The 14,438-nt window shown below is 44.7% G+C and overlaps 1 protein-coding gene across 6 annotated transcripts in view; it reads right to left on the bottom strand.

The window, feature by feature from the left end:
* AKAP11 (A-kinase anchoring protein 11) overlaps positions 1–11,995 on the bottom strand; it is a 41,581-nt gene extending 29,586 nt beyond the window's left edge. For 4 of the 6 annotated variants that reach the window (XM_077933430.1, XM_077933432.1, XM_077933433.1 and 1 more), the window contains exons 1-5: positions 11,856–11,994; positions 5,800–5,897; positions 5,406–5,516; positions 2,328–2,372; positions 328–459 (exon numbers count right to left, since the gene is read on the bottom strand). In XM_077933430.1, coding sequence (XP_077789556.1) covers positions 328–459; positions 2,328–2,372; positions 5,406–5,516; positions 5,800–5,859 — 348 coding nt within the window. In that variant the 5' untranslated portion in view covers positions 5,860–5,897; positions 11,856–11,994. Of the gene's footprint in view, positions 1–327; positions 460–2,327; positions 2,373–5,405; positions 5,517–5,799; positions 5,898–6,466; positions 6,538–11,855 lie in introns of all 6 variants that reach the window. The other 2 variants (XM_077933431.1, XM_077933435.1) reach the window with 2 other exon arrangements.
* Between the last annotated feature and the right edge of the window lie 2,443 nt (positions 11,996–14,438).

Here is a 14,438-nt window from a genome sequence, read left to right as displayed (position 1 = left end):
AGATTATTCCTTCTTTTCTAAACTGCAGTGACATCAGTTAAGAAAATAAAGTGAAGTTTCTGCTAATAATTTCAAAAAATGAAAAGCATATTCCCTGAGTATAATGAGGAAAAAAACAATTGACAAGTTTCCATTATCAAAATATTGATTTTTAACTTTTTTAGCAACACTCCCAGCCTTTGACAATTTGTAGAACTGAGTAATATGCACACACGTTTCATATTTTATATTCAGAATGCTGTGTCACATTAATACAATTAATTTGAAAGGTAAATTAAATGAAGTATACCACCAATCATACATTTATGTATTTTAAATCTCTCTTACCTTCTGCTTAAGAACACTGGTCTCCAATGGTTTATGAATATCCTTTAGAAAAATGACATCATTTTCATGTAAAGTGCACAAATGGAGGGATTTCAGAAGATCTGGGAGCTCAACAGACATGGCTGCCAATTCCTAAACCAAACACAGAGAATAATACACTCATGCTAGGAAAACTTTCCTTTAATGTCAGAGGACTTGTGGCAAACTCAGCCGAGCATTCTTTCACCCGGACATAGTTCCACAGTGCTGGAATCCCGTTTTATTTACAAGCAATTCCAATTATTTTATTATAAAATGTATACACTGCCCTTTTCCATAATGCACTCACAAGGCAGCTGACAATAAAACAACAATGAAAGGAATTTAAAATAGAAAAGCACAGACAACTGAATCAATACAAAGCAGACAGAAACAATAAAACAATGAATCCTTAAAGGTCATAACTAAACAATGCCAACTAAAACAAAACCAACCAAAGTACCTTCTTAAAAATGGGAAACACATCTTAATCTGGGTGCCACAACTGAAAAGGCTCTTGTTCACTCCAACCCAAACACTGCCTGTAAGAGGGACTGCAAGAGGAGCCTCAGAGGCTGAGTGAAATTTCCAAACCATTTCATATAAGCGAAACCAGTTCATGAGATGCTCTGATGCCAGACCTTTCAGGGCTTTAAAGGCAAAGGCTGCTTATACTTTTACACTTACTTACACTTCTGGCATGCTGAGGCATGTCTGAGTGCTCCTATAGCACAGAAGTAGACTAAACTAAATGCCCTTTTCATCCCTAGGAATTTTGTACAGTCACCATTTCAAATTAAGGTTCCCTCTGGAAAAAGAGAACTGCTGTATTTCTATCATGGGAATACTAAAGACTGAAGGAGATTATAATAATATTTTATTATTTATACCCCACCCATCTGCTGTGTTTCCCCAAATTAAGGATCATACAGCATTAAAAAATGTTAACTTACAGTAATACCACTTACTACTACTATTTTGTCTTTTACACAGCAGCAGAGGAGAGTGATCGATTGGGACAAACCGAGTCTGCTCTCAGCCAGCCCCCACCTGCTGCCATTCATTGGGCCTTCCCTGCCCCCAGAGACAGTGCCAGGAAGTGGGAGAGGTGGTGGTGAAAGAGCAGACTGCCAGCTGTCCATGCTAGCTGTCTCCTCCACTGCTGCGCCCAATGGGTCTGTTCGCAGGATGTACCGTTTGAGCTTTGTATCGCCTTCCATGCTTGCAACAAACCTTCCTTCAGCGTCTTTTTGTGTGTGGTCATGTTTCATTCATATTCATGAAGAGTGGGTGGCATCTGGGAGCGCTTAGGGTGCTTGTGGGGGCTTCAATTGTGTCTCACCAGGGGGATGCTGACATGTTTGTTTACAGTGTGCGCCTGAGATTGGCCATATGTTGGGTGTGCATGTCGAGCATGCCTTGTGGGTTGTGTCTGCTGTTTGGGTGACATCAATGGTGCTGCATGATGCCTGCTTGTTACCTCTGCTAGGCTTAGCCTCCTTTAGAGGGCCTTAAAGGTAAGGGACCCCTGACCGTTAGGTCCTGTCGCGGACGACTCTGGGGTTGTGGCGCTCATCTTGCTTTACTGGCCAAGGGAGCTGGCGTACAGCTTCTGGGTCATATGGCCAGCATGACTAAGCCACTGCTGGCGAACCAGAGCAGCGAACGGAAACGCCGTTTACCTTCCCACCGGAGTGGTACCTATTGATCTATTTTCACTTTGACGTGCTTTCAAACTGCTAGGTTGGCAGGAGCAGGGACCGAGCAATGGGAGCTCACCCCATCGCAGGGATTCAAACCGCTGGCCTTCTGACTGGCAAGCCCTAGGCTCTGTGGTTTAGACCACAGCGCCTCCCAATCACCTCCAAACAAGGTTTGGATGCAGAGGTTAATGTGCTGGAGTATAACCAGGGGGCATATATCATGATGCTTTCCCAGTTTGCTCTGCCAGTCAACTAAGATATCTTATGCAGACACCATACCTTAGGAGCAACAGCTGTCTCATCAGCAAAGCACAGAAATGTGACCTGTAATAGAAATACATATATGTTACATAAGTAAATAGAATTACCGTATTTTTCGCTCCATAAGGCACACCAGACCATAAGGCGCACCTAGTTTTTAGGGGGGGGAGGAATCAATAAAAAAAATATTATCCCCCCCCCCCCCAGCCCCAAAGAGCAAAGAAGCCAAGACAGCGAGCGGGATCCATCCCGCTGGCTGTCTTGGCTTCCTCTTTATCCATGCACAACCTCTCCAGCCGGGAGAGCGAAGCCTTTGGAGAGCAGAGTGAGCGACCCCTCTCGCTCTCCAGGCTTCAGCGAAAGCAATGCGTAGCCTCCGGAGCGCGGAGGGAGTGCTCCCTCTGTGCTTTGGAGGCTTCGCGTTGCTATCACTGAAGCCAAAGAGCCTGCATTTGCTCCATAGGACGCACACACATTTCCAAATTTTTGGAGGGGAAGTGCGTCCTATAGAGCGAAAAATATGGTATATCAAAGCTTTCAATTCTACACTCTATAGATGTAGAACTATACAGATATAGAATAGAATATGGATTTCCTCTAAGACACATTTTACAAGGAGGAAATGGGTGGGTGTACTTTATTACTTATCCATATACCCAGAGTGCATACTATTTCTGTTATTAATATGCAATGAGGCACTGGACAGAGATTGGCTGCCCAGTTTCTTTCTGCGAGGTGTACATGGGTCACATAATAACCAAATGTGGTGCATCTGAGATTCTGAAGGGGTATGCATACCCTCGACACACACCCTTGTATGTCACCTGCAAAAAATGACAAGGAAAACAGCAGGCAAAGAAGCTCCAAGAGATACTGTTGTGCTACAGCCAGGAATCTTACCATTACCTAGGCAATTCAGCAGAGTAAACGCAGACCAAGAGACTGAGCAATTGTTTGATTACACTCAATTGTTCAGTAAGTATTTTTAAAAATCGGAAAATTGTTCTGTACTCCAATTTATTATTTGGTTTTATTTTTAGAATAAGTTTTTGAAGATTCACTTATGCAAAACTTTTCCCACAACAATATAATGGAAGGTTATTTGTTTGCTCACAATGCATTTGTATCATATCCTGGTTATCAAGGAGCAGGTTTTCATCTATGTTCAGCACTATTCCTGCCACTTCCCAGAGGAGGAAGAAACAAGTGGTGGTGGAAAGTGACTCCTTACTGAGGGGGACAGAGGCAGCAGTGTGTAGAGGAAACAGGATATCCTGGGAGGTGTGCTGTCTTCCAGATAAAAAGATTCAAGATATGACAGACAAGTTGCCAAGTCTTATAAAGCCTGCTGACTTTTACCCTTTCCTTCTGATTCATGTGGGTACAAATGATACTGACAGACACAGCCTTCAACATGCAGCAAGGGACCACGAGGCTCTGGGCAGGAAGGTGAAGGGCCTAGGAGTACAGGCGGTTTTTTCATCACTCCTTCCTGTTGAAGGTCGTGACCCAGGAGGAGAGAGGAAAATACTAGAAAGAAAAAACTGGCTGTGCTGGTGTTGTTGTTGGGAAAGATATGGCTTCTCGGACCATGGTTTCTGCTATTGCACCTCACAGGGCATTATTATTATTAAGACAGTGACTGGCAACAATGTGTTTTCTAAGAGTCTTGTGAACCTGATCTTGAGAGCTTTCAACTAAATCCTGAGGGGAAGGGAGACAATATTACAGACAACAGGGGGAAACCTGGTACTGGGGACTTCACAGGAATGGTGCTACAGGAACCTACTAATGGGAAGAAAAAAACAAGAAAGAAGCTGCTGGATGGAATGACTCATGGTTTCAGTTTTCTCTATACTGATGCATACAGCATGGGAAACAAGCAAGACGAATTTGAGTTCTTACTACAGGATAGCAAATATTACCTAATAGGCTTTACTGAAACCTGGTGGGATGAGACTCATGACTGGGATGTAGAAACCTGCTCAAAAAGAATAGACCAAGCAGGAAGGGAGAAGGAGAAGGAATATCATTATATAAGAATGATGTGTACACCTGCATGGAAGGCAGATTGAGAATATTTGGGTAAAAATTGTAAGAGAGGGAAACAACAGTGACCTTACTTTGGGTGTCTGCTACACTCCTCAAAGCTAGACTGAAGACTTGGATGCTCCCTTACTACAGCAGATTACCAAACACTCAGAATGATATCTGTTGAATATCTGTTGGAACTCAAACATTGCCAAATATGTAAGGTCTACTAAATTCCTCCATGTGGTCCGCCAAGAATATAAGATCTACAAAATGCTATGCTAAGCTGCATCAACAGAAGTATAGTGTCCTGATAAAGGGAATTAATGGTACCACCCTATTCTGCCTTGGTCAGACCACACCTGGAGTCCTCTGTCCAGTTCTGGGCACCACAATTTAAGAAGGGTATTGACAAGCTGGAACATGTGCAGAGCAGGCCAACCAAAATGATCAAAGGTCTGGAAACCAAGCATTATAAGGAGTAGTTCAGGGGCTTGGGTATGTTTAGCCTGGAAAAGAGGAGACTGAGTGGAGATATGATAGGCGTCTTCATATAGCAATGGGTTATTACATGGGCGATGGAGCAATCTTCTTTTCTCCTGCTCCAGAGAGTAGGATACAAACCAATGGATTCAAGTTACAAGAAAGAAGATTCTGAATAAGTATTAGGAAGAACTTTCTGATAGTAAGAGCCATCTGACGGTGGAATGGATTATCTCATTGGTGGTACACTCTCCTTCATTTGAGATTTTTAAGCAGAGGTTAGTTGCACATCTCTACAATTTCAAATGGATACCATTTTGAATCAAGATAGCAGGCGACACCTTTCAAAACTACACTGATTTTTTGCTTCTTAGAATTCCCAAGCAACATCAGTTACAAGGTTGCTAGTTAATTATACAAAACATAGCACAAGCCTCCACTGCTAGTAGTATACTCAAGCAGCACTCATTTATGATGTCTTTATAATGAGCATAAAATCAATATTTGCTAGCATGGATGTAAGTGAAAAGCATTTGTCAAATTTATTTTTAAAAAACCTGATGTGTAAAAACAAAGCCAAACCTCATTGAAATTGTCTTTCTCCGCCTTCAACTCTTCTGCTGATACTGTGCATAATTCTTTTTCACTTTGCAACAATGCCTTCATGGGAGGCATTGAACATTCACCAAAGCTCTGGAAAAAGAAAACAGGAAATGAAAACACACCACATATTTTTCTAGCCTTTTAAGATTCAGGTTTTACGCCAGGTAACTAGATGTGTACATACACCCAATTCAGTCTATAGGTAAAGGTAAAGGTACTCCTGACTGTTAGGTCTAGTTGCAGACGAATGGATATTTGAAAAGCCAAGAATGTAACATAATCTGAAATATTATGTCAAACCTTTATCATGGCTACAAGACAGTACAAGATAGATTTATTCAACAACAGGATAGCCAAAAGAACAAGACTTCACCTTTCTCACTGGTACCCTTGACATCCTATGACTGCTTCGGATCCTGATATGGCCATCCATTGCTTACTTTTTGTTTCTAATGATGAATCCAACAACTTCTAAAGAAAAACAAAAGGAGATAGCAATAGGATAACTTTACGAAATCAACTGTTGTTTACATTTTTTAATAATCATTTTGCTAAAAACAATGAAGGGTTGTGAATAGCAGAAAATTAAATGAATAAAAACGGCATACTAGCCAGACAGCTTTACCATTAGCAAATAGTCAGGCTTATTTGATTAGGGATATGATCCTCACTATGGGAGAGACTCACTACAGGAGAGAGAGGTTCTGGTGTTGCAGATAACACAGGAACACATCTCTCGGATCATATACTTTTTTTGTACCAGATGCAGAGAATCCCTTGCTTTATTTTGCAATAGCTGAAAGCTGTTTTTAGAAACCTCAGGAGACAGAGTCCATATTACTCAAAGAAACTCAGAGAGAATATGCTTAGAGAAACTAACAGCTTAGCAAGAAAATACTTAAAAGGGTACTATTTGTTAGCAGCAACAACTCAAACCCTCATTTTTGTCTAGGAGAGGAAAGCTCCCCATTTCAAATGCAGTAAGAAAGAAAGTGTAACTCTGAAAAATCTGGGTTTCTAAGGTAAGCTAAATACTGTACCTTTAGAACATGGAAACACCTCCACTTGCAACTGGAGATTTTACCAGGTTTTATTCCTCCCAATGCATTGGCTATGAGTAATAAAATTGCAATAATTCAGTGCCAAACAAAATAATATCTGACCAGTCTAGCACTGCCATTCCCCAGCTGGTTGTGTTTACTTCCTGACTGAATATGAGTAACATGAATAGTATAACTGCAAGCCAAAAAAATGTGTTCCCCTGCCAGAAACTTGAACCAAATCAAAATTTGGGGTGGGATTTGGAGTTGGCTTCTGGAGGACAAAACAAATAAGCTTTTTTGTATTGTTAATGCTTTCTATAAACACATTCATTCATAATGCAACTGTAATTATTAAACTATAAAAGGCGCTAGATGGCACTTAAATTTTAGATGTATGAACAGAGCTTCAATGCACTAACTAATCTGATTATAATACTTTGATGAAGAAGTAAATACAGTGGTGCCCCGCAAGACGAATGCCTCGCAAGATGGAAAACCCGCTAGACGAAAGGGTTTTCCGTTTTGGAGGTGCTTCGCAAAACGAATTTCCTATGGGCTTGCTTCGCAAGACGAAAATGTCTTGCGAGTTCCTGCAGGGTTTTTTTCCTCCCCCCCCCCCTTTTTCCCAAGCCGCTAAGCCGCTTATCAGCTGATCCGCTGATCCGCTAAGCCGCTAAACAGCTGATCCGCTAAGCCGCTTAACAGCTGATCCGCTAAGCCACTAAGCCGCTTATCAGCTGATCCACTAAGCCGCTAATCAGCTGATCCGCTAAGCCCGCTAATGGGCTTGCTTCGCAAGACGAAAAAACCGCAAGACGAAGAGACTCGCGGAACGGATTCTTTTCGTCTTGCGAGGCACCACTGTAAACAACTGGTATAGTGTGGTAACTAAGAATCACAAAGTTCCTAGTTTGACTATTGCTACTGCTATGAAATTCCTAGTCTGTATGGTCAGGCTGAAACATGAATGACATTCGCCAGTGGCCAGCAAAGAGAGTGTGGGGGAACCTGGGTCTTCAACCTTAGCAACTGCATAGCAACCAGAGCAGAACACTTACATGAGTTTGTGTGTAAACGGGTTTTTGCTTACGAGGGGGCAGGGGGTGGGGAGCTAAGAAGCAGGTGAGCAATGCCAGCAATCTAGACTTTCACTACTTAAACATGCAGGAATTTGGGGCCTATACAAATGGAAGATGTTCCCATGCATGTGCAGAGAACAATATTGAGACAATTCAAACCTGAATCTTGGCAGGGAAGAACTGCCAAGCCATTTGGATTTCTGACTGAGGCAGTGCCTCATAAGTCCATGTGTATATAAACAAAGCTGACTCTCAATGTCATTTCAGAGAACCAATCCACAAAAAGAACCACGATTTTTGAGGGTATTGCATAGCAGAGGTTTTGAAAGGGAGCACCCGAGGGCGGAACTTCATTCTCCCATCTTACTATTTTTTTCCCCCAAGGCTCCCTGGCCAAGATCCTATTTGTGAGTATTTCCCCCCCTCCTTAGCGTGTGGATTAGGGTTAGTTAACTAAATAGGGTAATTCCTTCACTCTAAACTCTATCCCCCTTTTCCAGGACTTCTTCACAAGGAACCTTTGGACCTTCATTTTTAGGCTGGTTATTTGTCCTCATATTCCTTTGCAATGGAAGACCACAGGTTGTGTTCTGTTCATCTGCTATCCTTTCATTCATTTTAGCAAAGAAAGATTCCTGAATGATGTTACTCAGGCCTGATCCACTTGGCACACAAGCACTAGCCAGTTCCATCCCCAGACTGAGTGGTGACAATATACCTGACTGAAAATTGTGGGCAACGGCTATTTAGCAAAATACCTGACAGAGGAGAAGAGGTACCAGGAATAAATGAGCAGTTTGCAACTGCTGTGCACATGTCAGGTAAATTACCATCTTTTGTAAGGCCAATTTTTAAAATTAAAGAGTTTTCTGATTACACAGAAGTCTGCAAAGAATGCTTAATTTTCAAAACAGGTTAGATGGCTCTAGTCTGGTTAGAAACTGCACTCAGTCACCTTGAAATCTCTTCCCCACACCCTGCATTTCAAATGAGTGTGGGAGGCTGTTGTTACCTGGCAATGAGAAAAACGCACTCTGTCCAGTTCCTTTTAGCCTTTTTATTACTTTTAGTCTTTTTATTACTTCATGTCTATTGGGACAGAGGTCTTATACTAAGAGAGTTTCCAAGGGTGCAACCAGGCTCAACAGACAGTTAAATATAACTTGAATTGCATATATACATACAATTCACTAGCAATAGCTGGCTCAGTAAGTTATAACCTTACTAATATTTTCATGGTGTGTTGAACAGTGCAATTCTATACTTAAAAGTAAGTCCTATACCACTGAGATATTACAAATATCAGGATGGCCACCAGAAAACTAAGTGAAATAGGAGCAATTATGTATTTTCAACAAATAGGCACCAACATTTATTGGCAAACCCTACTTGTCATTTTGCATTCTATATATTGATGTGAATTTTGATATAGACAACCCCCAATTTACGTGGGGTTTGTGTGCCAGGACATTGTGCACGATGGCAGAGCATGCATAAGCCCATAATTCCACCAACGTCTGCATGCATGCACAGTTGTGCACATATCGAATGTGCATAAATTGGTCATTGCCTGTACAGGGGAACAACCATAGTTGCTGAGATTTTATATTCTACAAGTATTTCAAGATACAGAAACCCCATTCCTCTTTACGTCTAGTCATCTCAGCAATAAAGGCACCTCAGTTTTTAAAGGCATAAGGTACACAACAGGCTGAAAGAGCTGACACCAAGCTGACTGACTCTATACAGTACTCTTGTCAACCCAGTTTAGCTCAATTTATAATAGCTTCATCATATGGTTTGAATTCAATCCTTTTTCTTTTTTTACTACCATAACATTATACAGTGCATAAACAAGTAATATATAGCAAAAATCTAAGCAGAATGTGGCTTGTAGAAGTTGTCTTTAGGCACTGAGCTAGCACCTGGCATGGTGGAGCAAATGCCAGCGTCCACTGAAAAAAAGTTTTGTATTTTTTAATGGCCTGGTGCTGTAGAGACACATGCTGGACCAGGCAGGAACAATTATTTTCCTTGTTGCCAAAGCCTCAGGGCCTCACCAAAGACATGCACAGTCTGGGATTGTGGGGGAAATTGTCAATTTTCTCTCTCCCCCCCCCTTGTTATTTGCCCCAAAGATGCCATGGGGCACCTTCAGGAACAAACTGCAACTTTGGAGGAGATGGGGGGGTTCCTACAAAAGGGATGTGGGGAAACAAATTAAGGTCCTCCTCTTGTGCAGATGAGATGACTTTATGCAGGTGGTAAGGAGAAGGGGCACGTTATGTTTTCTGCCACCAACTTACTAGGTGGCTTTACTTTTTACCTTTTAGGTGGCTTCAGACAAGCCATTATCTCCCACTCTTTTAATATATGGATGGCTATGGCTACCTAAGGTGCACATGGACTTCTTTGTTGTTGTTGTTGTTTATAGTCGTTTGGGTGGCAAAAAGACACGGGTGGCGCTGTGGTCTAAACCACTGAGCCTCGGTGAGCTCCCGTTGCTCTGTCCCAGCTCCTACCAACCTAGAAGTTTGAAAGCACACTGGTGCAAGTAGGTAAATAGGTACCGCTGTGGTGGGAATGTAAACGACGTTTCCGTGCGCTCTGGCACTTGTCAGTGTCCCATTGCACCGGAATCGGTTTAGTCATGCTGGCCACATGACCTGGAAAGCTGTCTGTGGAAAAACGCCAACTCCCTCAGCCTAAAAAGCGAGATGAGTGCCGCACATGTCGCCATTGACTGGACTTAACCATCCAGGGGTCCTTTATCTTTTACCTTTACCTATTGGGTGGCAAGCAGAGCTTACTTCTGGGTTTCGGGGGTCGCGCATGCGCAGAAGCGCTAAATTGCAGATGTGCCGCTGCGGGTTGCGAACGTGCATCTCGCACAGATCATGTTCGCAACCCGAGCATCCACTGTATTAACATTTATTGAATTTATATACCGCCCTATACCCAGAGGTCTCAGGGTGGTTCACAGAACAAAATTATTAGCCATTGAGTCCATTCTGAGGCCTTGTTACTTGCACAGGAGGCACTGAATGACTCTGGAGCAGGTTACCTAAAAGGCTGACTTCCAATGCAATGCCCAGTAAGGGCACCAACAGACCCCTGTGAGTTGCGTCCTGACCTGAGGATGACCGGCTTGCGTCCTGACCTGAGGATGACCGGCTGGGGTGGCAAGATGCCCTTGTTGCGCTGGAACAGGAGAAGCCCCATCTTTACTGCCTTCCTGCAGGGTCTGACAAAGGCCTCGACTTGACCTCTTGGCCACTCTCCTGTTTGAATGGTTGCGCAATCCCAAAGTGGATCGTTTTGCTGCATACGTTCCCGGTGTGTTTTAATTGTGGTGTATCTTTAATTACTCTATTTTAATAATGTTATGTGATTGTGATTGTGACTGTGTGTGTGTGTGTGTGTGTACAGTGGTAATTCAGGTTACAGATGCTTCAGGTTACAGACTCTGCTAACCCAGAAATAGTACCTCGGGTTAAGAACTTTGCTTCAGGATGAGAACAGAAATCGTGCTCCGGCGGTGCGGGAGGCCCCATTAGCTTCAGGTTAAGAACAGTTTCAGGTTAAAAACAGACCTCCGGCACGAAATAAGTACTTAACCCAAGGTACCACTGTATACATACATATATGTGTGTGTGTGTGTGTGTGTGCTTATATCTATAATTATTTATAATAATAAATAACATTTATTATAAATAATAATGATTGCCCCAAGTGGATAATACATAATATTCATTACAATTATAGTGATTATTTATTAAATATACAATAATTACATATATAGCCACACACACACCATTTATATAGAAGAATAACAGTTTTGCAAAGTGCTCCGAAGCCACCTGAGCACTGAGCTAATTCACTGCTCCTACTAAGAATAAGAAAAGCAGCGGGCAAAGCGGGGGCGCGCTCGGAAGGGCCTTGCCCCCCCCGCCCGGTGACCTAGAGACCCCCCCCCTTCCCCCCGGTGCAGCTGCGAGGATCCCGCGGAGCATCCTCGTCATCATGATGGGTGTCGTGGCCGCTGCTCCTCTTCCTGCCCCCCCCCCGGCCGGGATGAGGGAAAGGGGGGAGGGGTCCGGAGTGGCGTCACGAGTGGCAGGAAGGAGCGGGGGGGGGGAGGAAGGCCGAGAACCGGGCGGGGGGAGGGGGCGCCGGACCGTTGCTCTGAGGGGGAGGGCGGGGGCGCGCGCGGCCCTCCCCCCCCCTCCCCGGAGTCACCTGTCCCTTTCGAGGGGGTCACGACGCCCCCTCGCCCGGCTCAATGCCGCCCGCCCCGCCCTCCTCACCTGAGGCGTTTCCTTCCTTCCCCCCACAACTCGCGGACCATCGCCTTCGCCGCCGCCGCCGCCTCCTCCTCCTTCTCGCGAGACTCGGCGCCGCCTCCTGCCCCTGCGGGCGACCCCGTCCACACACGGACGCGTTCGCCGCCGCCGCCGCTAACGTTCGCCCCCACCGCTGTCACAAACCCCGCATGCGCAGTAGCCGCGAACGAAGCCGCCGTGTTCCCCCTCTGCCCGCCCGGGCCTGCTCTTACGTAAGCCGCCTGGAGTCCCTGTCAAGGGGAAAGGCGGGCTATAAATAAATGTAAAATTACTACTGCTACACTTCAGTCCAGCCCTCACACTGGTCGTTGGGCTGGTGCTTGTGGTTCTTTCCCCCCCACCCCCACAATATACAGTGGTACCTCGGGTTAAGAACTTCATTTGTTCTGGAGGTCCGTTCTTAACCTGAAAATGTTCTTAACCTGAAGCACCACTTTAGCTAATGGGGCCTCCTGCTGCCGTTGCGTCGCCGGAGCACAATTTCTGTTCTCATCCTGAAGCAAAGTTCTTAACCCGAGGTACTATTTCTGGGTTAGCAGAGTCTGTAACCTGAAGCGTATGTAACCCGAGGTTACTAGAATATACAGTGGTACCTCAGGTTACATACACTTCAGCTTACAGACTCCGCTAACACAGAAATAGTGCTTCAGGTTAAGAACTTTGCTTCAGGATGACAACAGAAATTGTGCTACGGCAGCAGGAGGCCCCATTAGCTAAAGTGATGATGCTTCAGGTTAAGAACAGTTTCAGGTTAAGAATGGACCTCCGGAACGAATTAAATATTTAACCCGAGGTACCACTGTACTAGACTATACAAGCTGGCTCCTGAATAGCAGGGGGTTAGACTAGATAACCCCTGGGAGAGACTTTCCCACTCCATAGCAAAGTGGTTCTGAGCCCGGCCCTGCATTAGTCAGTGGCTGAGGAGGTCAAAAAAAGAATTATAGTCCTCCAATATATCCAAAGTCTTTGTAACATTATTCACAGCCTGCCAAAGAGTTCAAGTGTTTCCAGTGTTCTTTTAAATACAATCCACATTTGTCCCATTTTCTACTGAAGTTTTGATCCTCCTGATTTCTGATTTTCCCAGTCAATCTAGCCATCTCTGAACTGCACTGAAGGGTTTGCAACACACCCAACTCTCTCTGGCCAACAACCTGCATAAAAAGCAATGTATTCTATTTTAGGCTTGTTGTGAGTGCCTGGAGGCGGTTGGAGGTTGGATGGCGGCTAACAGATTGAGGTTGAATCCTGACAAGACAGAAGTACTGTTTTTGGGGGACAGGACGCGGGCAGGTGTGGAGGATTCCCTGGTCCTGAATGGGGTAACTGTGCCCCTGAAGGACCAGGTGCGCAGCCTGGGAGTCATTTTGGACTCACAGCTGTCCATGGAGGCACAGGTCAATTCTGTATCCAGGGCAGCTGTTTACCAGCTCCATCTGGTACGTAGGCTGAGACCCTATCTGCCTGCGGACTGTCTCACCAGAGTGGTACATGCTCTGGTTATCTCCCGCTTGGACTACTGCAATGCACTCTACGTGGGGCTACCTTTGAAGGTGACTCGGAAACTACAACTAATCCAGAATGCGGCAGCTAGACTGGTGACTGGGGGCGGCCGCCGAGACCATATAACACCGGTCTTGAAGGACCTACATTGGCTCCCAGTACGTTTCCGAGCACAATTCAAAGTGTTGGTGCTGACCTTTAAAGCCCTAAACGGCCTCGGTCCAGTATACCTGAAGGAGCGTCTCCACCCCCATCATTCTGCCCGGACGCTGAGGTCCAGCGCCGAGGGCCTTCTGGTGGTTCCCTCATTGCGAGAAGCAAAGCTACAGGGAACCAGGCAGAGGGCCTTCTCGGTAGTGGCGCCCGCCCTGTGGAACACCCTTCCAGCAGATGTCAAAGCGATAAACAACTACCTGACATTCAGAAGACATCTTAAGGCAGCCCTGTTCAGGGAAGTTTTCAACGGGTGATATTTTACTGTATTTGTGGTTTTTATGGAAGCCGCCCAGAGTGGCTGGGGAGGCCCAGCCAGATGGGCGGGGTATAAATAATAAATTATTATTATTATTATTGTATTCACTCGTTTCAACCCAATGTGCAATTAGTGTCTAATATTCCTGAACAACACGGCAGGGTTGTTGTAAGCCAATCCAAAGTCTGACCCATAGCATTTAGTATGAATTGCCTGCAGGCCATAGCTGTCAACTTACAGATTGGAAAATAAGAGACCAGCAGCCAAAATAAGGGATTTTAGTCAATGAAACACTGCAATTAAATAACTACAAGCAGCAACCTCTTTTCGCGCAAAACGAAGTCCAAGCTACAAAGATGCTGCTGCAGTTCTGTATCTTTTCTCTCGTGCTCCATCTGCAGCTCTCAATTCTATCAGGTGGGGGGGGGGGAATTAGCACCCAAAGTAAACCCACAGATCAGACCATCTATGCTAGTCTACCACTACAAATCTATGGGAGAAGTGCTTGCGGTTCTTCCCTTGTAGCCCTTGGAACACCTGCCCGTGCCTCCGCCTCCTCCTCTTCCTCC

Source organism: Podarcis muralis, chromosome 8, assembly GCF_964188315.1.
Source record: "Podarcis muralis chromosome 8, rPodMur119.hap1.1, whole genome shotgun sequence".
Lineage (NCBI taxonomy): Eukaryota > Metazoa > Chordata > Lepidosauria > Squamata > Lacertidae > Podarcis > Podarcis muralis.
Note: the sequence above shows the minus strand (reverse complement) of the source record. Positions and strands in the feature narration are given on the sequence as shown.